Source organism: Nothobranchius furzeri, chromosome 14, assembly GCF_043380555.1.
Source record: "Nothobranchius furzeri strain GRZ-AD chromosome 14, NfurGRZ-RIMD1, whole genome shotgun sequence".
Taxonomy (NCBI): domain Eukaryota; kingdom Metazoa; phylum Chordata; class Actinopteri; order Cyprinodontiformes; family Nothobranchiidae; genus Nothobranchius; species Nothobranchius furzeri.
The window spans coordinates 63,633,100-63,659,752 of NC_091754.1; the positions used below are offsets into that span (position 1 = coordinate 63,633,100).

The following is a 26,653-nucleotide window of genomic DNA, read 5'->3' on the forward strand; positions in this document are numbered from 1 at the left end:
TCTGCCCACCCCTTACACACACACACACACACACACACACACACACACACACACACACACACACACACACACACACACACACACACACACACACACACACACACACACACACACACACACACACACACACACACACACACACACACAGATGTGTTGGGTTTTTTACAAACCCACAACTTCTGTTCCTTCCTCCTTCAAACAGCCTCCTTGAACCGTCGCCTTATCGTGGTGGAGGAGTTTGAGTGCCCTAATGATCCCAGGAGCTATGTTGTCTGGGCCACTTTGTGCCCCTGGAAGGGTCTCCCATGACAAATGGGTCTTAGGTGAAGGGTGAGACAAAGAACGGTTCAGAGGATCTTTCATGGATGAACTATCAAAGAGTCGGAGTACCCGGCCCGGAGGGTTACCGGAGTCCCACCCTGGAGCCAGGCCTGGGGTTGGGGCCCTTGAGCGAGCGCCTTGGTGGCCGGGCTTTTGCCCATGGGGCCCGGCCGGGCCCAGCCTGAACCGGATACATGGGCTCATCCAACTGTGGATCTACCACCCGCAGGAGGAACATGAAGGGTCCGGTGCAGTGTGGATCGGGTGGCAGACCAAGGCGGGAGCCTTGGCGGTCCGATCCCCAGACAAGGAAACTAGTTTTTGGGACATGGAACGTCACCTCGCTGGCGGGGAAGGAGCAGGAGCTTGTGGCAGAGGTTGAGCGGTACCGGCTAGATATAGTCGGACTCACCTCGACACATAGCATTGGCTCTGGAACCCAAGTCCTTGAGAGGGGTTGGACACTCTACTTTGCTGGAGTTGCTCCGGGTGAGAGGCGGAGGCTGGGGTTGGCTTTTTGTTAGCCCCAAGACTCTCTGCCTGTGTGTTGGGGTTTACCCCGGGGGACAAGAGGGTAGCTTCCTTGCGCCTTCGGGTCGGGGAACGGGTCCTGACTGTTGTTTGTGCTTATGGGCCAAATATCAGTTCAGAGTACCCACCCTTTTTGGAGTCCCTGGGACGAGTGCTAGATAGTGCTCCATCAGGGGACTCCATTGTCCTGCTGGGGGACTTCAATGCTCACGTGGGCAATGACAGCTTGACCTGGAGGGGTGTGATTGGGAGGAACGGCCCACCTGATCTGAACTCGAGTGGTGTTTCGTTATTGGACTTCTGTGCAAGCCGCAGTTTGGCCATAACGAACACCATGTTCGAACATAAGGATGCCCACCGGTACACTTGGTACCAGGGCAGCCTAGGTCGCAGGTCGATGATAGATTTTGTAGTCGTGTCATCTGACCTACGGCCGTATGTTTTGGACACCCGAGTGAAGAGAGGAGCGGAACTGTCAACTGATCACCATCTGGTGGTGAGTTGGATCAGATGGCAGGAGAAGATGCCGCGTAGACCTGGCAGACCCAAACGCATAGTGAGGGTCTGCTGGGAACGCCTGGCAGAAGAACCTGTTAAGACGGTCTTCAACTCCCACCTCCGGCAGAGCTTTGACCGCAGAGGGTGATGGAGGGGGCATGGGACTTTGCACAACCAATCCACAGAAAGGAGTGTGAGAAAGAAACAAGTCAAAAACACACAAGAGCAGCAAAACAAGAAGCAGAAAGCACAATAAAGAAGTCAGCCGTAACAGATCACTGCACAAGAGAAAACCATGTAATGGACCGGGACAACATAAGGATCATAACCACCGAACACCAGAAACATAAAAGATGGATAAAAGAAGCTATCGGGCAGCAGTAGCTCAACAGGGAGAGCGGGTTGCCCAGTAATCGGAAGGTTGCAGGTTCGATCCCGGCTCCGGACAGAGAATTCTGCAGTTGTGTCCTTGGGCAAGACACTTAACCCACCTTGCCTGCTGGTGGTGGTCGGAGGGACCGGTGGCGCCAGCGCTCGGCAGCCTCACCTCTGTCAGTGTGCCCAGGGCAGCTGTGGCTACATCGTAGCTCATCCCCACCAGCGTGTGATCGTGTGTGTGTGAATGGATGAATGATACACTGTAGTGTAAAGCGCTTTGGAGTCCTTACTCTGAGAGGCGCTATACAAGTGCGGCTCATTTATCATTTATCATAGAGATAAGGAGACGTGGATGTGGGACAACGTCCTCTGCTGCCCGCGGATAAACGGAGTAGGAAGTGACGCCACCATCAGCGTGAGCTCTGAGGATGTTTGCAGCCGCAAACGAAACGTTGCAGGTAAATAAAACTTTTATGTGTTTAAAAAAGCACTGACAGATGGAAGAATTGCTGATGCTGCACTTGCATGATTTCCATCTGGTTTCCACCGACAGCTTTAACAGTTTTCTGTGTCAGCGGAAAGAAACAATTTGACGGTTTGGTCACTTTTGCACGAGCCCACGAGTGCAACATGATAGTGAACTTAGTGTTTGTAACAGAGGGTTTGACTTTGGCATAAGTCAGATATAAATCTTTCTATCAGGTTCCTCTGTTGGGCTGAAAGTTTAGAACATAGAGGTTTCATACATGATGGCTTTGTTTAAAAATAAAATAGAGTTTTTTAATAACATACTCAAGTTATTTTCTTTTAAATTGTGGTTTTTGATTATTTATTATGCAAAAGATACATTTTTTACAATATCTTACCTTTATTTATTTATTTTTTTATTTGATTATTATTACAATTATTATTATTATTACGATTATTACAATTATTATTATTATTATAATTATTATTACTGTTATTATTATACTACAATTATTATTATTATTATATTACAATTATGATTATTATTATTATTATCATTATTATTGTTATTGTTTTTATTATTACAACTATTATTAATTTTAATATTATTACTACTATCATCATTTTTATTATTATTATTACTATTACACCAAGAGGAATGTAGCAAAACAAGCTGCCCCCTAGTGGCTGGTTGCACCCTCAGACTCAAAAACACAACATGGCAGCATATTTTCACTTTTCAATAACAGAAGTAAGGCAGAGAAGATTCATCCATCTTTATGGTGATAATTCAGGTTGTGCTGCCCTCTAGTGATGAAGTGTTCTTGGTAGAAAAAAACTTCTTCCTGTCATTTATATCCAACCAAACACAATGTTAGTGTTCCCAGTACCACAAACTAATTTAGATAACAGCATCATAAAGATTTTTATTACCACTAAACTGAAGTCTTCAGGTTTTAAATAAATTAAATTAAGCTTGTAGTTTAGAACCTACTGCAAATACAAGGCCAACCAAAACATAAAGTACAATAAAAGGCACGTGCTGGATTCATGACTTGGGGTTGCTGGTCAGGACAAAAAACTCATCTCATAAGTATCTTTATTGATTTTAAAAAAGCATTTGATACAGTGGATCATAAAATTCTTATTAAAAAGCTTAGTAAATATGGCATCACAGGGATGGCCTTAAAATGGATAATACGTTATCTTACCTTGGCAGCAATATGTTCAAATAAACAACACAAAATCACATATAAATAACATTACTTGTGGTGTACCACAAGGGTCGGTATTGGGCCCTAAACTATTTATCATTTATATAAATGACATTGTTGAGGCATCCAATATTTTAAAATGCACCTTATTTGCAGATGATACAACTTTTTACTATTCAGGAGATAATGTTGAGCAGATGATAGAAGTGATGCAAACAGAGATGAAAAAAATTAAACTATGGTTTGATGGGAACAAACTATCATTAAACAGTGATAAATCCTGTTTTATGATATTTAGTAATACATATTCAAATGATGAAATTTTATTAAATATAGATGAGATTAATATTAAAAGAGTTAAAGAAGTCAAGTATCTGGGAGTCATCATTGATGAAAAAATGTCTTGGAAACTGCATATAAACTGTGTCAAAACTAAAACATCTAAAACTATTGCACTGTTACATAGAGCTAAAAGGTTGCTTGATAGTAATTCCCTAAATTTGTTAAATAACTCACTGATCATACCGTACCTGAACTACTGCATTGAAATCTGGGGAACAACATATAAAACTTACACAAATTCCATTTACATCTTACAGAAAAAAGCAATAAGAATAATCACAAGGAGCAACTACAGAGATCTGTGTAACTTGTTTTCTCTTTTTTTCAATTCATGGGTTGAGGTTGTGTCGGCCAACCAGTCCAGGAACTATATTGTTCAATTTTTTTAGGAATCTTCTGATTGTTTCATTTGTATTAATGTTATTTAGTTAAAAGGGGCAGACAACATAAGTTTTTCTTCTTTCTGTCCCCTTTTTCATTTTGGCTTGTAGCAATTTAGTTCTGTATTTTTATTTTAATGTCAATAAATGAAAATAAAAGATGGAAAAAAAGGACGAGCTGATGGAGAATTTGGACATTTGTCTGACTCTCCCATCATCGGTACTAAATGGTAGTGAACGGAAATCAAACTGATGATGTTGCAGAAGCGTACAAAAGTAACAGCATGTGGGCTGTAGTCAAAGCTAATAAGGGTCCAGTGAAATACTGGAGAGTGGACTTTATTGGTGCGTTGATGTTGATCTTCATGAAGATGTCATAACCACTGAAGCATCCTGACATTCTGCACTAGATGTGTCCTTTTCCTTCAGTGCCCTCAGAAACAGCAACCAGACTACAGACATGGTTTCCTGGAAAGGAACATGGACATGTGGTTTTCTGACAACATCACATCCAAGCTTCCAGGCCTTTACCGCACTCTGCACGGTAAAACACGGCGGGTTGAATTTTCAGGGTTAAACATTTCTGAGTTAATTTTAACACCCACAGAATCTTTTCAACACTTTGAGAGTTAAATATAAGTCAGGTCTGGAGTTGTTTCACATTAGTGCTAATTAAACCCATTTTAGGTAGAAATAAAAGCCCAGAGAGAGGTGCTGCTATCTTTGGTGATAGTGATAATTCACATGCTGTGTTCTGACCAGGTCCTCCAGACACACCACGTCCCCCGCTCCTCTTCTGGACTTTACTGGTAGCTGGTTAACAAAAGCATTCACTCCAAGATCCTGGTTCTGGTTTTTAGAGCCTTACACGGACAAGCACCATCATTTAACTCTTGAACGTTTGCTGTGTCTCCTTTCCTCAAGAAAACTGGAAAATGGATGGAATAAGTGAAAATGTGTTAGTATCCCATCTCTGCATGTTTGCTGGGAATAACAAAAATGTTGACCTCTACAGAACTGATGTTATTAATTCATGTAAATATTTGTGTTCAAACACCTTTTCATAGCGTCAGCAGAACCCTCTCAGCCTGAGGTGATCCTGATCACACCAGCAGAGGGCACGCATCACCTCTACTTTGGCTTGAGTTTAATATTTATTTCCCCCAGAATGTTTACACATATGAAAAATAAATAATAACATGTTTCTGAGCCGTGAGCTTTAGTGTGTTTCACTTTGACCAGCTCCTTGGGCTCAGAACAATGTAAGAGTTTAAATATTTAGATTAAAATGTAAAAGTAAATGTTTATTGAACACGACTGTGTTTAATAACAGATGTTAAGCATAATGAGTGCAGTGCAGGAACCCATCATCCTCTCATGAAGCTGGCTCTGTAAGCAGAGCCGCTTTCATCCGACATGAAGGTAAACAACCACCAAACCTCCCGGATACGGTGGCCCACGCGGAGTCGCTGATGAGCAGTGACAACGCCGCGCGCGCGCCTGCCTGCACTGCTGTAGAAAACCTCCCACAGGGGTGATGCGTCATACAGGTGCTGGCGGGAACACTTTGTTCTCGTGAGAGTGTTTAATGGTCCGTATCCAACCTACGTTGTGCACGTGTGTTTCCCCCAATAATAGATCGATTACTTTGGAGGTTAGAAGAAGAGGGAACGGTGGCGACTGCGCGTTTACGGCAAAGGGTACTATTTTATTTGAGCCGACAAAAATGGGTGCAACCGGAAGTAGAGGAGGCGGATGACGTAAGTCTTATATTACACCGGCGGGCAGCATCATTCGGTTAGCTGTAGGCACAACTAACTAACACCATCTACACGTGTATGGAGGACGGAGGGCTGGAAGCAGGTTTTTGTCCCCGGCTGACGCGTTTTGGATCATTTCGGCAGTAAAGCGTGGTGATATGAGGAGCGGAAGCATCATGGAGACACAGTAATACTTTTAATTCAGGTGAGTGATGTAAGCTAGCAGCGCATGTGGCGGGACAATATTTCCTCGTTAGTTTCCTCTTCTCTTCCTTCTGATCTAACAGGAACAGGTGCCGTTCCCGCCGTGAGGACAAACAAAGGAATGCTTCCTTTAAAACTGGTGTAATCTAACGGAACGGGTGTTTATGGTTGTTTTAAGCTCCGATGGTGAGCGAGACTTACATGTCTACCTATCTAGTTACATGTTTAGGAGACCACGTGGTTAGACTGCTTCCTAAGGTGTTGGTCCTTCGTTTAATCTAAAGGAACCTGGTAAATGATCAAGGTGTCTATAACTACTGTTATACTACATTTGTTAAGAGTGAGTGCACCAGGACAGCTCATGACGGATGTTGTGGAGAAAAGACCAGAGGCTGAGATGGTTCAGACATTAGAAGGATGCATGAAGCTGACTGGTGGGAGAGGAGAGGGTGGATGGAGCTTAATGACATCTGTTCACCTCAGAAGGAGAAGAAAAGTCCCTAAAATAATAATGATTTAATTTAGGATGCTTTCATTTTAAAGTAGAGCTAAAAGAAAAGTTAATGCTGCCACTGGTGACTCATTTGAATTGCCATGGTGACCATGCATATTATGATTTTTTTTTTTTACTTTTGACCTGAAGATATGGTTGTCCTGAAGTTTCAGAGGTCTGTGAAATCCTGGGTGTGTATTCTGAGGAGAGATGAGGAAAACCATCAAGTCCTACAGCGGCGGTGGAAGACCAGAGAAAAGTGTCGTCTGTACAAAAGATCAGTTGGAGAATTTGTCTAGAATTAGCCATGTGACGTTCACCAACGAATCAGATCTGTTGAACGGGTTTTCGACGAGAGCTGAGACCTGGTAGTTAACCGTTCATCTTGTCTTACAGCAACACACACACACACACACACACACACACACCGGCTCTCATGGACATGGGCAGAGCACTGCCGTCCCCCTCCCTGCGCTGTCGCGGACATCGAAGGGCTTATTACTTTGGTTGTGCATCTGAATCATATTGAAAAGAGTGGTTTGTGCTGGAGTGGGGTGGAGGTGGTTTACGGTTAACCAGCTTAACCATTAAGGGTGTTAATAACCAGTTAAAGACCTTCTTTAAACTGTGCATCCCTTCTGTAGATGGTTTAAAGTTTAGTGGGACATTATTACCAGTCCAAACATCTCTGAAACTGGTCTCCACTGATGTTCCTGGCGTGAAGTCTACCTCGTTCACTTCTTAGTTCTTGTGGTGAATGAATAGGAGATGAATTGTTTGTAGAAGTGAAAGCTTGTCACGGTGAGTGTGACTGCTGAGATAAGAGTTGTTCTAATCAGAAGAGCCTCAGGGGGTCCACCACAAAGTCCTCTGAGTAGAGGAAGATCATCAATCCAACTGATTTATGACCCGTGGTGATCACAGTGATGATTGTGTCACAGTCCATCTTCTGCAGAGATGCCTAAAGGATCATTTATGTTGGTCCTTCTGTTTGGAGACATGGACTAATGCTTCTCACTCTCACATTTCAGATTCCCAGATAAACGCCAGTGACTAGATTGTCGTCTAAAAAGCAGAATTTTGAGTTCCTAAACGAGCCGACAGCAGTGGTGTTCATTAGGCTGAATGCTTGCTCACCCTGATCACCAGACTTTCACTTCTAGTTTTTTCTGTAGTGTGTTTTTGCCTTACCAGGATCTCATATGAGCCCCTGGATGAATATTAATGACACTTTTCATAAAGTCATAACTGGACATACGTCAGCAACTGATTACCTTTTGGAGTCTGTCCAAAGCAAGATGGTCACAACTACAGCTAACCGGTAGTTAACCATAACTCTGTCGGTCTGACAGATAATGACAGCGACATAAAAACCTTTTCTGCTGAGTTATCTCAGTGAAAAACGGATGTGCAAAGTTTTCCTAGACGGGGCTGTGGGAGCACAATTGCTCCATCGGCAGTTTTGTTGATGGTAGTACTCCACCAGATCTGTTCATCTAAATTATTTTTAATTTCTACTTTAAAAACTTAAAGTACTAAGAAGTTTTAGTTGTTAAAGGAAAACTGCAGTTTTGACTCCAGTGCCAGCACATCAGCTCCACTTTACTAGGACTAAAGCCTAATTTATGCTTCTCCGACTGCAAGGGCTCTCCAACAGGTTCGTAAGAACAGACGGAGTAGAGCTCACTTTTCTAAACATCCGTCAAACAAGCGAAGAGCGCACGCTTGTGATTGGCCAAGATGCTGCTTGCTTTAAAATTGTACACAGCACCACCAATAGAGCCACAGAAGTCCAGCTGGAGCCACGGAGCAGCTTGTAGAAGACTTGGAGAAAAGACTCTGAACGTTTGTTCACCCATGACTGGAGGAATAAAGATGCGCAAAATTCACTCTACTACTGATTTGCAAAGTGGATGCCTTACCTCCTCAATAACACAAGCCTGGAGGAGTTCTGCTGTGTGGTGGAGTTGCTAATGCTAAAAGTTAGCTTCTACTAACAGAGATGTTCTCTGCTGTTTCCTGGATGCTAAACCAACAACAGCCTTCCCTGTCATGAGTCCAGATAAGTGAGACCATGAATGTGAGTGACAGTGTGACGTAGATCTGTCAGGGTTTTACAATCCTAGAGTTTCACCGTCTGGTTTCTACCAGGTGTAGGAGACTATTTTCACGTTCAGCCTGCATGAAACACTCAGTGACTCGTTAGAATCAGAGATGATCATTAAAAATGTGTTTTAGGTGAACGACACCTTTAATTTTATTTTCCTAAAAGCCTTTTTTGAGTTTCTATAAAAAAACTAAACGGTTTAGCGGTTGACAGCTGGTCAGGGTTAGGATGGAGACGCCTTAATGAATTAAGATGCTAAAGTCCTACTAGTGCAGTTATCATGAATATTACTGATTACTTAAATGTACTTCTACTTGTTCATATCTGTTCAAATGTAATCAGTAAGAATATCATTTGGACAAGGATACATTATGTTATTGCTAAACAGGAATTTGAGAGGTGTTGTTGATTTAATATTAAAATGGCTTGCCGTACTGAAGTGTTGTAGACAGGTACAGGGAAAACGTAGAACAACACGATATGAACCGTCCTTCACTGGAATGTTCTAATATTTCTGTTAAATCTGTTCAGTCACTAACCTAATCTGACTCCGTTGGAGCTAATCTGTCTGCATGGTCATCTCAGAGATGATAAGTTGGGACTTTTGCAGCTTTTTTTCTGCCAGCTCTGCAGATGGACGAGTCATCAATCTGAATTCGTCTTTTAGCAACTTTGGGAGTCTAAAATATTTCCTCACAGGAGACTTGAAGCGCTTCCTAGGTGGAAACGGAGCAGTGCTGGTGGTCGTTCACACTGCTTCTGCTGCGTAGTGTTCATTGCTAACAGCATGTTTTACTAACTAACTAACTAAAACTTTATTTATATAGCGCCTTCACACGGCCCAAGGACCAAACAAAGCGCTGCACAGCAGAAATAAACCTAAAAAATAAAAACATATAAAACCATTTAAAACCAACAAAAACATGTAGATAAAATCTAGGTGGGGCAGCAAAAAGTGCAGAGCCATCAGTTAACGAGACCCTTCCTGAATAAAAGTGTGTTTTCACACGGCTCTTAAACTTGCCGAGCGTGCTGGCCTGTTTAACACATGCAGGTAGCTCATCCCAGAGCCTCGGCCCCAGCACCGAGAAAGCACGACTAGGGATGGGTACCTTTGACATTTGAATCGATTCAGTACTAATACCCGGTACCTAGGAATCGATACCGGTACTTAACGGTACCAATTTTCAATACTTTTGAGTGTTTGTTATTTTAATTCTCTTTTATAATTAACTGTATATTTTCTCAATATATAACCATATTTGATAAATATCACGATAAATAACATACAACTGTTTGTATTTTAACATCGTCCTTGTAGTTTTATAAGCTGATAATTAAACTGAAGCAAACATCTTTACTGTGAACTAAATTTACTGTGTATCTTCATTCCTTTTGCCGTCTTTTTTCATTTGATTTTTCCTACTGGGAAGTTAGAATTTCCGAGGAGAAAGCGAACGCACCATTAGCTGATAACAATGGTGGCAATGGAAGCTAACATACCAAGCTAACGTTATCTTAAACAGTTTATTTAGCTGCTGGAGCAGATTAAAACGATGATGCCTCACACTTAGATCGTTGTCACTGGTTTCATCTTCACCCAATCACCTGTCGCATTTAGTAAAGTGAAGCCAAACTTTAGAGCGTGTTCATGTTCTTCTAGTTGGGAATTCGGAGTTCCAAGGAGAAAGCGAACGCACCATTAGCGAAACGGAAGCTAACATATCAAGCTAATTATATTTACCTACCGGAGCAGATTAAGATGAGGATGTCTCACTTAGATCGTTGTCGCTGGTTTCATCATCACCCAGTTACCCATCACATTTAGTGAAGTGGACCCAAGCTTTAGCGTGCGTTCTTTCTACCATGCTGCTCTGTTTACAACTGGCTCGCAGCGAGCAACGACATAACGCTCTTGCGCGTGCGCAGCTGTCTAGGCAAGTTCTCGTTATGAAGGACGGGTACCGAAACGAGGCACCGTTTGAAATGACGTAAATCGGTGCTCGGTCGGTACTATGGAATTCGGTCGGTACCTTAAAAAGCACCGAATTCGGTACCCATCCCTAAGCACGACCCCCTCGAGATTGTAGTCTGTTTTTAGGAACGACCAACAGTCCTTGCTGTGCTGACCGAAGGTTCCTTGAGGGAACATAAGGATGGATCAGATCCGATAGATAACGTGGAGACAACTCATGTAAACATTTAAAAACAAACACCAGAACTAGGGCTGCAACAAACGATTATTTGGATAATCGATTAATCGGATGGGGTCTCGACACGATTAATCGATTAATCGGATTACATGGGGAAATTTTTAAAAACTGCTAGGGAAACGTTATTTCTCTCCTTCCTTCACTTTATTTAACACAACATTATTAGAAAACAGTTCAATAGCAGAAAAACAACATGCCATCACCTAAATTGTCTTATAAGGTGTATAGACAGAGACCCTAAGCTACATCTATCTGTGACCTAAAATGCTTGGTCCAAGTTAAACAGCTTAAGGGCAATTCTCATCTGTTTTGTTTGATCTCATCTGTTGACATTTATTTTAAATGTAATTAAACATAGGCTGTGAATTAATCAAAATTGATCACTATTTCCAAAAATGACTGAAAAAATACCAAATAAAACAAAAGTAAATGAATGCCATTCTCCTTGCGATGATGCCCTGGGCAACTGCCATAAAGTCACATCAAGAAATGCTGCTGATCATTCCAATGATCCCAAATAGACTCACATTAGGCCACATGAAAGCAACTGAACCCAAAAATATATTAACCAGTATATAACTGCACTCTCACACAACACGCCTGCAGCAACAGTTAGGACTCCTCCCTCCCTTTTAAAAGCGTTTTTGCTTCTGAGGACATTGTGGTTGTAAAACCACATGCTAGTAGTCTGGCCCCGGTGTGATCAACCAGTTTCTGCGGGAATGTGACGGCGGAACCAGGGCCAGATTAACACTTTGTTGTACCCTGGGCAACAATATTCAAGGGCTCCATCATCACGACCCAAGGATCACCATAATGTGGTCACATACAGAATATTTTACTGTAATATGCAGTAAATATACTCAATACTTGAATGCCTGACAACACGTAACCCGCCCAGAGTAACCTTTGACCCACCTCGTGTGGACTGACCAATGAGGAGAGGGTCTTAACTTGAGGCCCTCTCTTCATTGGTCAGTCTGCATGAGACTGACTCTCAACTGACGTTCAGTCGTAGGCAGCGAAGCTTCTCTGTGCAGTGCAAAAGCCCGGGTGGACAGTTTGTTTAATGTAGGGTGACCATATTTCCATTTCCAAACAAGAGGACAGGGGATCTGTGCCTATGACGTCACACTATGGCAACACCACACAAACCATGTTGGGACCCATTTTTTGTAAGAACTAAATTAATATCAGATTCTGCCAATTAAAGGGCTCTAAAACTATTCATATGTAAATATTTTGCATATTTAATGCAAAATCTCATTTTTATGCTTTATTGCTGCAACAAGGTTTTATTAATAATAAATTATTATACCTTTTGTTTTACTTCAGCATCGGTACGCTTCCTGTGCACAGATTATTAAGGATGCTTGTTTCAGCTGTGAGATTAGACGATAGGATCAATGATAAAATAAGTTGTCACACACTCCATGGAAACTTTCAGAGAATCCACAAATAGTGGCTTTCAAATGGTTTTGTTACTTTTTGCAAGTTTAGAAAAGAAGCAGATGAGACAGCATGTGTGATAATTTAGTTTTTCATCTGATAATATTAGAACATGTCAGTAATGTCTGAGGGGCTTTTACAAACACTGTATAACTAACACTACTGGAGAGGGCATGAATTACACAGAGGCTTCTGGGGAGCCCAGTTATGGGGGGGGACATTTTGCCTTGGCCCCCAAAATGTCTTGAAACGGCCCTGGGTGTGTGACTGAGTTTTGAAGGTGATCTGAATTGTATCAGATGTATAAATATTACATGTGTATAACTTATTGTTTTTTACTGGTAAAAACGTGTCGTGGAGATAAATCTACCTACATTTGACTTTGTTTTCTTGTTTTTATTGAACTATTTTCCTGTCCTGTCTGTCTCTCATCTTCCTGCATCTCCTCATAATTCTCCAGAAAATCTGTTGCCTGGATTCTTACCTTTTCACCTCATCAGTTACTTTTGAGCAGATCAAAGGGATCTCCTGACCGCAAAGCGGAGAGTGCGTTTTCGATGCTGCGTGAGGTGACATCACCACAGCACAGGTGATGAGCTCCGCAGCAGAGCGCTTCAGGCACAAATAAGACAGAAAATAGAGAACATGTGCAGACAAGAACGATCGTGTGCTAATTATAGTTTTTTGGTTGCGCCACTTTGAGAATGGACCGTGCGCTGGAAGCAGCTGCCTGGATCGCTGTGCAACAATGCGGAACCGGTTCGCAGCAGCGCAAGTCTGCAGGCTCTCCTTTGCGCTGATCTGCGGCTCTCCCTCGCGCTGATCTGACTTGCTCTGGTCTGCGCGCAACGGTGGGCGGGAAGGGGGGGGGGGGGGGCGCTTTTGGAAGAGTTGTGCGACACAACGAATCGATGACGCAATTCGTTGCCAACGCTTTTAGTAATCGATTTTCATCGAATTCATCGATTCGTTGTTGCAGCCCTAACCAGAACTTTAAATGAAACTCTAAAGGAGACTGGAAGCCAGTGTAGGGATGCCAGGACGGGCGTGATGTGTTCAGATGTCCTGGTACCAGTCAGTAACCTGGCTGCCGCGTTTTGGACCTTCTGCAGTTTCGTTATGGAGGCCTGCTTGATGCCTGCATAAAGCGAGTTACAGTAGTCCAGTCTGGTGGTAATGAAGGCGTGGATGACAGTTTCCAGATGTTTCAGAGATAGCAGCGGCTTAATCCTAGCTATTCTCCTGAGATGGAAATAGCAGGATCTGATCGTTCCATTGACCTGGGTGTCCAGTGTGAGCTCTACATCCAACTTCACCCCCAGGTTGGTGACCACCACCTTCTCAAAAGGTGCTAATGAAGGAGAGTCAATCCCTTGGGCACATCCATGTTTGTATTTCGGGCAGAACAGGATAGTCTCTGTTTTATTCTGGTTGAAGAACAATAAATTTTGAGCCATCCATAACTTGACCTCCTCCAAGCAGTCCAAGAGCAGTTTAAAAGAACTTGAGTTATTGCCTAATACAGGTAAATAGATTTGACAGTCATCCGCATACAGGTGAAACTTGACATTGTGCCAACGAAATAAGTCACCCAGCGGCAGCAGATAGAGGGAAAAGAGGAGAGGCGCCAGGACTGGCAGGGACTGTTGTTTCCCTGCTTCAACACACCTGATTTCAATGAGCAGGTGATTAACTCATTCACTGCCAGCCGTTTCCTGATCGCTAACGGCCTTCGCTGCCAGCGTTTCTCACCGTTTTTACTGTTTTTTTAAGAGTCACAGAACGTTGCGCGCTAGCATGATGTCGATGCCAAAACAACCAAAACAAAGAGGAGACTCACCTCTTACATCAGGAAGAAGCCGCGTGTTTCGAGCGTTATCCGTTCTTTCATAATCCGTTGTTGAATTGTGATCGGCAGATGCTTCTCCGGTTCGCGCCTCACTTTTTTTACAGGAACGGCCCAAAACGATCTCCAAACACATGGATGGTCTGCTTCCTGATCATGTGATCTGTGACGTATGCGGATGAAGATCGGCTTCAGGGCTGAGATGCTTGTTCTATCAGCGCGGGGACTCGTTCCAATGCTCAAACAGTAAAAAAAATGCAAATGACGACTTTAGTCGTCAATGGCAGTGAATGAGTTAACAGGCTTCTGTAGAGCTTTATGATCTACTGGAGAGGTGATTCAACCACTTAATCAGGTGTGCTGGAGGACTGATGCAATCCAAACATGCTGGATGTCAGCCCTCCAGGACCAGGATTATACACCTCGGGTCTAGAGGAACATTAGTTAAGTTTAGAGAAAGGTAGAGGTGGGTGTCATCTGCATAGCAGTGGAAATTCATGGAATTTATGGAAAATATTACCATATCTATGGAATCTCACATTTTATGGTTCATAAATAAGATGTAAACGACTCATTCTTCACACCACAGAGTAGCAAATAAACGAAAGTGTCCCAATGACATTTCCCTGTGGTACACCTTACAGGCTGGAAATTACTTGCATTTTGATACTTTGATCTGAATTTGCTGAGCGTGACCAAATAAGATTTGAATCAGTGGTTGTGTGAGTAATGATGCTAATATGGGAGGTAGAATGGTATAGGGAGAATTTCAAAGCTGCCATGAAGAGGAGGTTGTTGTAAATCTTGTGTAAGGCTGTTTCTGTGCTGTCAGCGGGGCGGTTACCAGTCTGAAATTTATTCTAGGATTACTCTAGGCAGGTGATTTTGAATCTGAGACCCAAACATTGTTTTTAAAGAAAAGAGGTAGGGCAGGGTTTCCTGTTTTAGTTATTAACAAATGTTTACTTCATATTTAAAAACCTTCTTTTTCTGTTAAATCTACCTTTGTGGGATCGATCTGAAGTTCCTGCTTTTCTACACATGAAGTTCAAGCTTCCCAAAAGTCTACAAGTCACAACATGGATGATGTTCAGCATGTTTCTGGGTGTGTTTTGATTTCAAATATGTTGAGTCAGCTGCTTTTGATTGCAAGCCAGCGCTGTTCTCGGCTCAAAAACACCTCAAAGCAAACTTCATTAGTCAGAAGAACCAGTGAAATAATCAGGGTTTGGTGATCTTTTGTACAAAATGACAAAATGTTTGTTACGCAGCTGATGAGTAGCTTGTGTCAGCTGACATGGTGTAGTCTGACACTCTGCTCTGAGCCCTGACCTGAAGCGGTCGCTAGACACGTTTCCATTGTTTGAGGCGTTTCCTTGGTAAAGTACCCTTGGCACAGAGAACAGTAGGATGTTAGTCCCCCATCTGAGCACGGTCGACTCGTTTTCCTCGTATTCCCGTGACAAAGCTTCCATTTGGAGACTTTTAAAGCCAACGGCAACAACTTCATCAAAACCAAACGTCCTCTGTGACCTCCTCCACCTTTCATTGGTTTCATTTCCCCCTTGTGTATTACTTCACTTAGAGCTCAGCTCAGTGGCCCGAACACACGTTGTAGTTTGTGTTTTGACCTTTCACACAGCCCGTGTGCTGGTTCCAGCTCCTGACTCTTACAGTAAAGCTGCTGACTGTTCTTATCTAGAGATCTGTCACAAAGGAAGGGCGCTCATTGGAAGAGTGGTGGGAGTGAAGTTGACACAAACATGAATAACAAAACTAGGGTAAAACACACTGGTTGGAGCGTGACGCTCGTCAAAACGAAGGCTAGGATTTTCACTCGTGGCCCCATATGCCAGGGGTCCTCAACGAGATGTGCTCAAGGGCCACCGTGAGGGCCAGATGCTCTTCTAAAATCAAGTATTATTGTATCTTCATTTATACTTGAATGGCTTTGTTTTGCATCTAAACGGCTTTGATTGTAGTTTTAGTTTGGAGAACATGAACAGTTATTGGTATGTGGCACATGACTTTAGCAGCTAAACTTTAAAGTAGGGGTGCACCAACCGAAACACGTCAGTAATTACAACCGTACCATTAGGACTGTGAAATTAACTCTGAAGCGCCAAAGTCGCAGCATTGTGTTTAACGGCCACAGCTGCAATACTTTACACCAGAAGATGGTTTAAATCAAATCAAATCACTTTTATTGTCACGTCACATGTGCAGGTACACTGGTACAGTACATGCGAGTGAAATTCTTGTGTGCGAGCTTCACAGCAACAGAGATGTGCAAAAATACAGTAACGTAAAAACAAGCAAAATATAAAAATGGCTAATCTAAGTAATAATATATATAGTATGTAAGGTAATGTGTGTGCTAGTATTGTATTTTTTTTCTACGTGTGTGCGTGTGAGTGTGTGTATAGTGTGTATATACATGTTTAACAAATGAATAAAGTAAACAATAAGATAAGAGAGGTTGGTATGTGCAGAGCAGTGGCATTAATGTACAGTATGGAGTGTGTAATGTTGGAGTTTCAGTAGTGAGGGTGAGGTGTCTGCTCCGTGTTCAGCAGTCTGATGGCCTGATGGAAAAAGCTGTCTCTCAGTGTGCTGGTTCTGGACCGGATGCTGCAGAACCTCCTTCCTGATGGAAGTAGTCTGAACAGTTTATGGCTGGGGTGACTTGAGTCCTTGATGATGGCTCACTTGAGTCTTCGAAACACCGTTTATAGAGGCAACCGTTATTATTATAGATTAGAGAGGAGGACGTTCCAGTGCTGACAGGTCCGTTCATTGTTTACATCTTTGTCTGGTAATGGCCGGTTCTGATTGGGAAGAGTGATATTCACCTCCGATGAAGACGTTCACTCGTCCAGTGAGACAAAGTGAAGCTGCACGCAGCAACAGAGTGTGTGTTTATGAGAGTAAAGCTTCACACAGATGATCCAAAGCTTATTTCACCGTGTTCAGGACATGGTGGGCGTAGAGAGGACAGTAAAACACCGCTAACAGTGTCCACACCATGTGGTGAGACATCCAGTCTGTTTCAGTGTTTTCAATAAGTCGCTGCTCAGAAAATGCTTTGATCACTCCCATTTATCTTGCTGCACGTGGAACATCCAACCATGCAAACCGATTTAGTGCCATTTTTCAAGTTGAATGGGATTGTGGAACGCTTCAGGAAGAAGAAAAAAACGCTACTTCCTGTTCAGGCTTTTAGGTTTTTGTAGCCAGAGGAGGATAAAGTCTCCCAACAGCCAATAGAAAACCCAGGGCTGTTCTGTTGTAATGATTTAAATTACATGTTATTTAATAAGCCGTAGGATTCCATAGTAAATATGAAATCAACCTTATGAATCTGTGAGGTTATTTTAAACCAAAAGATTGGAACTTTTTATTGCAGGGATTAGATAACAGCTCCGTATTCACTCAGAGACAACAGAAGAGAGAGAGAGTCAAGTTTAAAAGTTTAAAAATGTATTAAAAACAAATTAAACTAGACTGACTTTAAACACTAAATGTATGGTGTCACTAAAGTGGATGAGACGGTGAATGGTGTGAGGTGGAATGTTGCTCAGAACCAGCAAATCCGAAGAAGCGATTAGTTCTGATGGGAACTGAAGGTGATGTCTTTGCGTTAAGCTTTGATTAGGAGATTCATAAACACATTCAACGCCATTTGCCGGTCTACATGCCCTGGTGGAAGTCCCCGTCTAGATCAGGAGGTGTAGAGGTCCAGCTTGACCTTTATGGAGCCGGAGCCCGTAGAAGCAGCCAGGGCAGCCGACCACCCGTCTTGAGATACTTCCGGGTCACGACAGTTTGTTGGTGTCTGGTGAGACCCGAACCTGGGTCTTGATGGTTCAGCTTTTATTCTGAAAGGAACCGTTGCAGCAGTTTGAACAGCAACAGATTTTATCCAGCTTGTCGTTGGTTCTTTTGGTTAAAGAGGAGAGTTACGGATTGGCCACTCCGACAACTTCTCTGGAACGCTTTGAACTGGCGTTAGAGATGACGTGGCATAGTTTTATACTTCGGATGTTTTGGTTTATGGTCGAATGAAAAGTTGACAGATTTACCAAACACCATCAAAACCACGCCTCTGTCAGATTCTGATTGGATCAGTGAAAGTAATGTGTCGTGTCTTTTAGCGCTACGGGAAATCAGTCCTGTTGGAACATTTAAAGTCATATTCTATAAGATTATAATAAAGTAATTAATATTTTAATTTCACAGATTGGTCACATCTTAATATTGACTAACACTTTGTTTGATTAGCTTTATTAAAATAGAGTTCTTTGATTAATTAAAAGGAGAGAGTCCATTCTTCATTCTTCTGTTGAGCTGAAAAGAAGCAGTTTAGAAGCAAATTGACCTTGAGGCCGTATCTCATGCAGACTAGTCCTGCGTCAGAGGAGAGGGGAAACAGTCATTTCATTCTGTTACACTGTGAAGCCTTCCAAAGTAAAGATGTTGGTTTTTGTTTAAACATGAACATAAACTTGTTTACTTTGCTCATTTTTGAAGTCTGAAAAAGCTGCATCTTCTGATTTATTTATTTATTGCTAATAAAATGTATTTAGAATTTGGTCGGTAGTTTGGGGGAATTGAATAGATCTGAGCCTGGCTGCAGTTTCCTGCTTCAGCAGTATGAGTATCTCTCTGTGGACCTTGTGAATATCTCTGGGATAAAGGCCACATCAAATGTTAGCTCAAGATCCGTAAAACTGAGTTTTAGCCATAATGTTAGCTGGCTGTGGCGGCCATCTTGAAATGCTTTGTTATATTGAAGTTCATCCAACGATGATTTTGTGAATGTTTTAATTGAGTCCATGTTGTGGTTCAGGAGAAGTTTTGCTGAGACCTACATGAAAACACTCATCATACCCATCCATTACCTGCACACGCGTGTTTAACCTGCCATGAGAGTAACGCAGGCGACTCGCAGGCTTTGGTCTGCAGACAGAGGAAGGCCAAGCACTAAAACGGCAATTAAAACAGATGAGTCGGTGGAAAATCCCTGAATAGTTCTGGACGCGGCCCCCTGCTTAGCAAGCACAGATTAGCTGCATGTTTAGGCGGTTAAACGGTTCTCCAGCCTGGGGGGATGTGGCGTTCCCACAGCGAGGCTTTCAATCCTTAGTCCCTTTTTCCCACCCTCAGGCTGCCGGGTCCACCGATGGATCATAAATAGAAAATCACTGACTTCGCTCATTAAGGTCATTTATCTGGACTCTCTCACACACACACACACACACACACATGGTATTTCCTGTCGTCCTACAGAGCGAACCCCAGGCTCTTGAGCAGCTTTGCAGCCAAACACACGTTCTTGTTCTCCAGAACTTCTCTGTAGGTAGTCTCATTTCACGGCCTTCCACCAGAATGCGACTGAATTAGCAGCTCGTTGGAGAACAACAGCTGATGTCTCTGTCTTGTTTAGGCTCACTGCTGCTCCTACTGAACCAGAACCAGGATGGGGCAAACCGACACCCCTCAGGATCGGTGAGTTCAGCCAAACTTCACGCTTTCACTTCCTGCTGTTTGCTCTCGACCACAAAAGCTCCAGATCTGTGGCTTTGCTTTTGTCTAAAGAGGTTTTTGCTGATGAAGAACAAATGGTGCATAAAATGTTTCGGGCCTAAAACTTGAACGTTTCCATCCCTACAGCGGCTACTTGGTGGGAATCATTTTCTTCATCCTGGGTCTGGGAACGCTGCTGCCATGGAATTTCTTCATGACGGCATCACTGGTAAATGCACATTTTAACCACAGGAAGTGAAATGACTTCATCTGAAAGGCTAGCAGATATAAAACCGTGAGGATTAAAAGCACGAGTTGACATGCTGAGGTTGGAATTTTTTACACGCCACCTCTCTTCGTGTCAGGAGCCCGACGGGAGCTTTAGTTCCTGAGCTTCCAGAACGGCTGCTGCGTGTTTTATAAACACTCCTTATTTCTGATGCAGAGCTGTGAATCAGCCTGCGTACAGATTTCCACACGTCTGATGGTAAACGTGGCTATGGCGGTGGAAAGACCTCACAAATACAGATAATGTGTTTCGACTGGACTTGCTAAGCTAGCTCCGTAAGGGTGCAGAGCATTCCACCAGGAAACGGCCTGTTGGTGCGGGGAGACGAGGCATCAGACTGAAGCATCAGGGTGGGTCAACGCTGGGCTCCGGTGCTGCTAAAGCTTGGTGTGAACTGAATCAGACAACAGGAGCAAACGGTGAACATGGCGGGTTTCTGGGACTACCGTCGGAATATCCACGTTCATTAGGGGTTCAGCATCTCAGGATGGGACAGCGTTCACTTGTTCATTCACATGAAGACAGAGACTGACCGGTCTGTTGTCCCTCTGGGTTCTGCAGTATTTCCAGGACCGCCTGAACAACACAGAGTCCATGAACGGCACGGCGGTACATAAAGAGTACTACTTCAACAACTGGATGACCTTACTGTCCCAGCTGCCTCTGCTGCTCTTCACCCTGCTCAACTCCTTCCTGTACCAGAGGTGAGTGAGGAAGAGGATGATGATCCTGGGACTCGTGTCAGACTCTGTTGGAATCAGAAACTTGTTTTTCAGGATTTCCGGGGCGGTACGAATCACAGGCAGCCTCGTCGCCATCCTGCTGTTCTTCATCCTCACAGCGGTGCTGGTTAAAGTAGACCTGAAGGACACGGACTTGTTCTTCTCCGTCACCATGGCGACCATCTGGTTCATCAACTGTAAGTCTGTGCGACTTTACAGACATCTAGGATCCAAAACCCTGTTTCTGGGCACTAACTCCTCGTCCCTCAAGGCTTCGTGGCCGTGCTGCAGGGTAGTCTGTTTGGTCTGGTGGGTCTGCTGCCTCAGAAGTACAGCTCCATCTTCATGAGTGGCCAGGGCCTCGCTGGGACGTTTGCTGCCATCGCCATGCTGATCTCCATAGCCAGTGAGCCTCCCACGTGCACACAAAACACAGCAGGGTGTCCTAAGCTCTGTTGCCTAGCAACAGAGGACATGGAGTAAATATAGAACTTCTTAAACCAGTGTGGAGACTCAGAAGAGTCATAAAAAGACTAAATCTGTCCCCTAATGAGGTGTGTGTGTGTGTGTGTGTGTGTGTGTGTGTGTGTGTGTGTGTGTGTGTGTGTGTGTGTGTGTGTGTGTGTGTGTGTGTGTGTGTGTGTGTTACAGGTGACGTGGACCCTGAGTCTGCAGCTTTAGGTTACTTCATCACACCGTGTGTGGGCACTCTCATCACTCTCTTCAGCTACCTGCTGCTGCCTCGTCTGGTCAGTGAGCTGGACCACACTACCCACAGTTCCCTTAGCCTCAGCTTACAGATTTACAAATGGATTTGTCAGGCATCTGTAGTCTCAGACTAGCTGTTAGCCCCTCTGTCCTGCAGGACCCAGACACCAGCTTCAGCATGACCATGATCAGCCTTGAACTCTGGCTGTGGTGAAACTTCCCTCTGGGCTTTGCTTGCAGGAGTTTGCTGATCATCATCTGAACCGAAGGAGCAACTACGAGGAAGGAACCACTGATAAGCTGCTGAACGGTGAGTCCTCAGAGATCAAAGCCCCCCTTGTGTTTGTCACCTGATCAGCGTGTATCTGACGGGCTGCTCTTCTCTGTGTGGCGGAGTCCGATCAGTTCAGTGGAACATCATCCCATTAAGTCTGTTGACCTTCCATTTATCCACTTACACACTAACAAAGATGGCTTCTGTTGGCACACACACACACACTCCCTCCCAGAGGCCCTGCGGTCTCTCCTCTCATAATTCTGATAGTTTTTCCTCGGAGTAGAACTCCTTATGTGGAAAATGATGGTTGGTGTTTGTTGAATTCCAGGCGGCGTTGTGGTGAACGGTAAGCTGAACGGTCATGCTAACGGAACGGCGATGAAAGCTGCGTCGCGGGGCAGCAGTGAGGTGGAGGAGCAGCTGGAGCTGAGCTTAGATGAACCCAAGCAAGTGGAGAAGAGTCAGGCCAAGGCCTCGGTCCTAGAGGTCTTTAAGAAGGTGAGTCTGGGAAAACATCAGAGGTTTAAAGCCCTTTGCTCCTTCATTACTAGGCCACACACACACACACACACACACACACACACACACACACACACACACACACACACACACACACACACACACACACACACACACACACACACACACACACACACACACACACACACACACACACACACACAGTGCTGGGTTAAAGCGGCGGCGGTGGTAGGGTGGGTGTGGTTCCTGTATTCATGGAAAAGTTCAGACTGATCCCGTCCACCAGATCTGAGGAGGACAGCTGGTCTCATAGATCCAGAGGTCTTCTGAGTAATGGAGTGCTTATTCCGGTTAGAGCCGGTCGGATCCAGAACCACCTTGTTTTGAGACTTCATTATTAATGTGATCCAAACAGACCTGGGAGGAGAGACCAGCTGGTCTATTAAGGTTGTGTTTAAGTTAAAGACGTCTTACAGGCTGTTTCTCCTGCTGATTCCAGATTTGGGTGATGGCGTTCTGTGTAACGTTCATCTTCACCGTCACGCTGTCCGTGTTTCCCGCCGTCACTGTGGATGTCAAAACGATATTCCCTGGAAAATGGGGTAGGAACATGTGTGGTTTAGCAGACTGACTGACTGACTGACTGACTGATCTCCGTCCCGTCCACAGAGCGTTATTTCATCTCCGTCTGCTGTTTCCTGATGTTCAACATCGGCGACTGGGCGGGCCGGACTATCACCACCGTCGTGCGCTGGGTGAGTGAGCATCACTAGCCAGTATTCATCACACTGTCACTTGTTAGGTATTATGGGATGTTATCACTGGCTAATGTGTTCTTAAAGGGTTTTTCAGCTTTGGTTAAAATGTCGACCACACCCCCTCAGCAGCATTTAAGGTGTGTGACTCGTGTTTCCAGAGGAAGCTGCAGTTAAAGCTGGCGCAGAACAAAAAGGATGATTTAAAAGAACATGGATGATCCCTTACAGGAATAAAATTGGGAAGCAGGCCATCCATCCATCCATTTTCAGCCGCTTATCCGGTGTCAGGTCACGGGGGCAGTAGCCTAAGGCGAGAGGCCCAGACTTCCCTCTCCCCAGCCACTTGGGCCAGCTCCTCCGGGGGAATCCCAAGGCGTTCCCTGGCCAGGTGAGAGACATAGTCCCTCCACCGTGTCCTGGGTCTACCTTTAGGTCTCCTCCCTGTTGGACGTGCCCGGAAAACCTCACCAGGGAGGCGTCCAGGAGGCATCCTGACCAGATGCCCGAGCCACCTCAACTGGCTCCTCTCGACGTGGAGGAGCAGCGGATCTACTCCAAGCCCCTCCCGGATGACCGAGCTTCTCACCCTATCTCTAAGGGAGAGCCCAGCCACTCTTCGGAGAAAACTCATTTCGGCCGCTTGTATCCGAGATCTCGTTCTTTTGGTTCCTACCATCGACATATCCATATATGGACAATGGGTTTCCATAGGCTCCAATAACACGTTTTTGAGGCTAAATGGGAGGTGGCCACCACCGCCATTTTGATCGTGTCACAGGTTCCGTCAAGCTCAGACAATTCCATAAAAGGGAAGAGAGGAGGAGCTGAGGGTGGGGCTGTAAGGCTGGGATCGACTGACGACACCCGGTCGAACTAGCTACAAGCTAACCTGAAGCTAACGTGGAGGTGGGAGCTAAGCTAACGGAGGTAGCAACCTAGCTACAACCGGAGTTAACTGTGCACAACACCAGAGCTTCTGAGTCAGAGACACGCCGGGCTGACCGCTGGGTAAAACCGGGTGGAAAGGTTTCCATCCCAGAGCTGCTTTAACCACCTCAGTGACCTCAGCACCAGAGATTTGAGAGGCCAACCCAATGTCCCCAGACTCTGCTTCCTCACTGGAAGACGTGTCGGTGGGACTGAAGTATTCTGCCCGCTGATCCACGTCTCAAGTAGAGGTCAGCAGCACACTCTGCTTGACAACATCCCTAACCGCCGGTGTGCACCAGCGTGTTCGGGGTTGCTGCCTCGACACGCACCGACCACCCTGCAGCCACGCTCCAGGCGGCCGCCTCAGCAACGGAGGCACAGAACCGGGCCCATTTATGTTTGACGTAAAATTCAGTTTGACCAAATTTTGTGAAGAAAGTTCGGTTACAAATTTAACTGCAGCAACAAAAAGAGTAATTTTGTTAGTTTCATCTGCAGCTATGGTGTCTGCTGCATCATAGCAGTTGGATTACTCACATCTCCACATATCTGCAAGAATGCTTCTGTAGTTCTACTGGATTTAGTCAAGTTTACACAAACATGTCAAAACTGCACAGAAACAGAAAGATTGCATTTGTAAAGACCCAATACTTTGGGTCTTTACAAATGCTTTGGGGTTTCGTTACTTTACTACTTTGGGGTTTCGTTACGCTTTAAATACAGTCTTACGGAGTCTGCTTGGTGTGGATGTTGCTATTTTACGAGCATTAAAGTTTTAAATCGCGTTATTATCCCGGTGAAATCACTTTCATCCCAACACCATAAGAGTTTATCTTTTATACAACATCTCAACACCTCTTTAACCGAACAATACCAGTAGTTCCACTCAGACTCCCGCGGCCATGTTTCTTTGTTGTGGTTCTTCTTCTTCCTCTTAATCTAAGATCCCGTCAACTACCGGTTTCTGTTTTAGCACAACTCCCGTTGTGACTTTTGTAATTTGCTGACCCTTCTGGGCCACCGTATTTCATTATGTTGTTTTCTTGTCCTCATGGACGTCGTCTCCATGTAACCTGTCCCTCCCGGTCTCTCCACAGCCTCGTAAGGAGTCGACTCTGTTCCCGGTGCTGGTGTTAGTCAGGCTGGTGTTCGTCCCCCTGCTGATGTTCTGTAACGTCCGGAGTCGGGTCTACCTTCCCGTCTTCTTCGAACACGATGCTGCATTTGCCACCATCATGGCCGCCTTCTCTATAAGCAGCGGTTACTTCGTGTGCCTGTCCATGTCCTACGCGCCTCAGTGAGTACACGCGAGCGGCTGCAGAATCTGTTGTGGGTGGATCCAACTGGTTCTGTTGGGGTAGTTTATTGGTTGTTTACTTTTAAACTGACAGGTAAAACTGAGCCGGTGTCCACCTCATCAGGGTCTAAACAAGATTTCTAGTAGCTGAAACCATGTAGGAACCTCAATGTGTAAAAAACCGGTCCGTTGGATTTGAAGCGGATCCATGTTCTCTCTCCGGGCCTAAACAGAACCTAACAGGTTCAGGTTAATGATGACGTTCCTGAAGGTTGATCAAACTGGTGACCACGAAGGTCAAGTCAGTAGAAGATGCTCTGCTAGCGTCGTGTTTGACTGAACCGACCTGGTTTGTCTCCAGGCTGGTGGAGCCTAAAGACGCGGAGACGGCCGGGGCCCTGATGACCTTCTTCCTGTCTCTGGGTCTGTCCCTGGGAGCCGCGCTGTCCTTCCTACTCCGGGCTGCCATCTGACCCGGCCATGGGTCGGCACCAAGCAGCCCTCTGATGATGATGTATTTTTGTTTTACTGAAGCCCCTGTGAGCACGGGACTGGAGCCGTGAAATGGTCCCAGTATAAGAGGAACATTTCACTTTAGGAGTGGAAACAAGGGAGACGCTGAAAATGAGTTATTTTATTTTTATATCTTAGTTACTGTTTAGTTTTGTGTCCTAGTGTGGAAGGTTCACTTTTCTCTTATGGGGCGAGAACGAGGGTTTGATGTGTTTAATATTAAAGCGGTTACATGAAAGGCACAAAAACATGTCAGACGAGCGGAGGAGCACGGATGGACCAGAACCTTTAGACAAGTTTAAGGTTCTCGTATCCAAACTGATCTCCACCCGTCGTACGTCTTAGTTTAGAGGCGGTTTCTGAGTGTTTTACCCAGAATGCATCATTCTCCATTTCTGCCTTTGGTCCGTTTTATTTCCACACATTTGCCTTAAAGCAGCTGCTGCCACCTACTGGTGCAGGAGCGTCATGAAGAGTAAAGCTACTTATTATGGTCTGTTTCTTTCCTTTCTTTGCTGGTGAGCTCAGGTTGAGCTGCACCATGAACCTGTTCACCTGTAAATAAAACCATGCTTGGGCAGCTTGTTGTTGTAAACAGCCTTAATCAAGAGTACACACAAACTGAGCAGTGGAAGCAGGCGTTTCCATGGCAACATGTTATTCTGCTAGTCTGGATCTGCTGTGAGCTACGCGTAAAGGGAGCACGTTCGGTGTTTGACCTAATAAATCTATTCCAACAGTTCTGTGATTTTCTCTCTCTCACTCTCTCACACACACACACACACACACACACACGGTTACAAATATCTGATCAGCCAATCGCGCGGCAGAGTTGTGACTAAGGAAGTGACCGTCCTGCTGTAATCTTCAGTAATGGGAGGAATCAGCAGACAGAGGCGAGTTTATTCCCTGTGTTATTTATTGAAAACCCAGCAGTCATTAATACCTG

At 44.5% G+C, this 26,653-nt stretch overlaps 1 protein-coding gene across 1 annotated transcript; it reads left to right on the forward strand.

Annotated features, from left to right (window-relative positions):
* Positions 1–5,868: 5,868 nt before the first annotated feature.
* Positions 5,869–26,443, forward strand: LOC107376754 (equilibrative nucleoside transporter 2). Its single transcript, XM_015946012.3, has 13 exons — positions 5,869–6,097; positions 19,651–19,712; positions 19,878–19,959; positions 20,581–20,723; positions 20,796–20,938; positions 21,013–21,147; positions 21,393–21,490; positions 21,690–21,759; positions 22,055–22,224; positions 22,706–22,808; positions 22,876–22,961; positions 24,992–25,191; positions 25,553–26,443. The coding sequence occupies exons 2-13, from the start codon at positions 19,684–19,686 to the stop codon at positions 25,662–25,664; spliced, it is 1,371 nt and encodes a 456-aa protein (XP_015801498.3). The 5' UTR covers positions 5,869–6,097; positions 19,651–19,683; the 3' UTR covers positions 25,665–26,443.
* Positions 26,444–26,653: the final 210 nt, after the last annotated feature.

Coding starts and splice junctions, on each gene's coding strand:
- LOC107376754 (XM_015946012.3), top strand. CDS start 19,684: ATGGGGCAAACCGACACCCCTCAGGATCG. Junction 19,960..20,580: donor TCTTCATGACGGCATCACTG/GTAAATGCACAT, acceptor TGGGTTCTGCAG/TATTTCCAGGACCGCCTGAA. Junction 21,760..22,054: donor CACTGATAAGCTGCTGAACG/GTGAGTCCTCAG, acceptor GTTGAATTCCAG/GCGGCGTTGTGGTGAACGGT.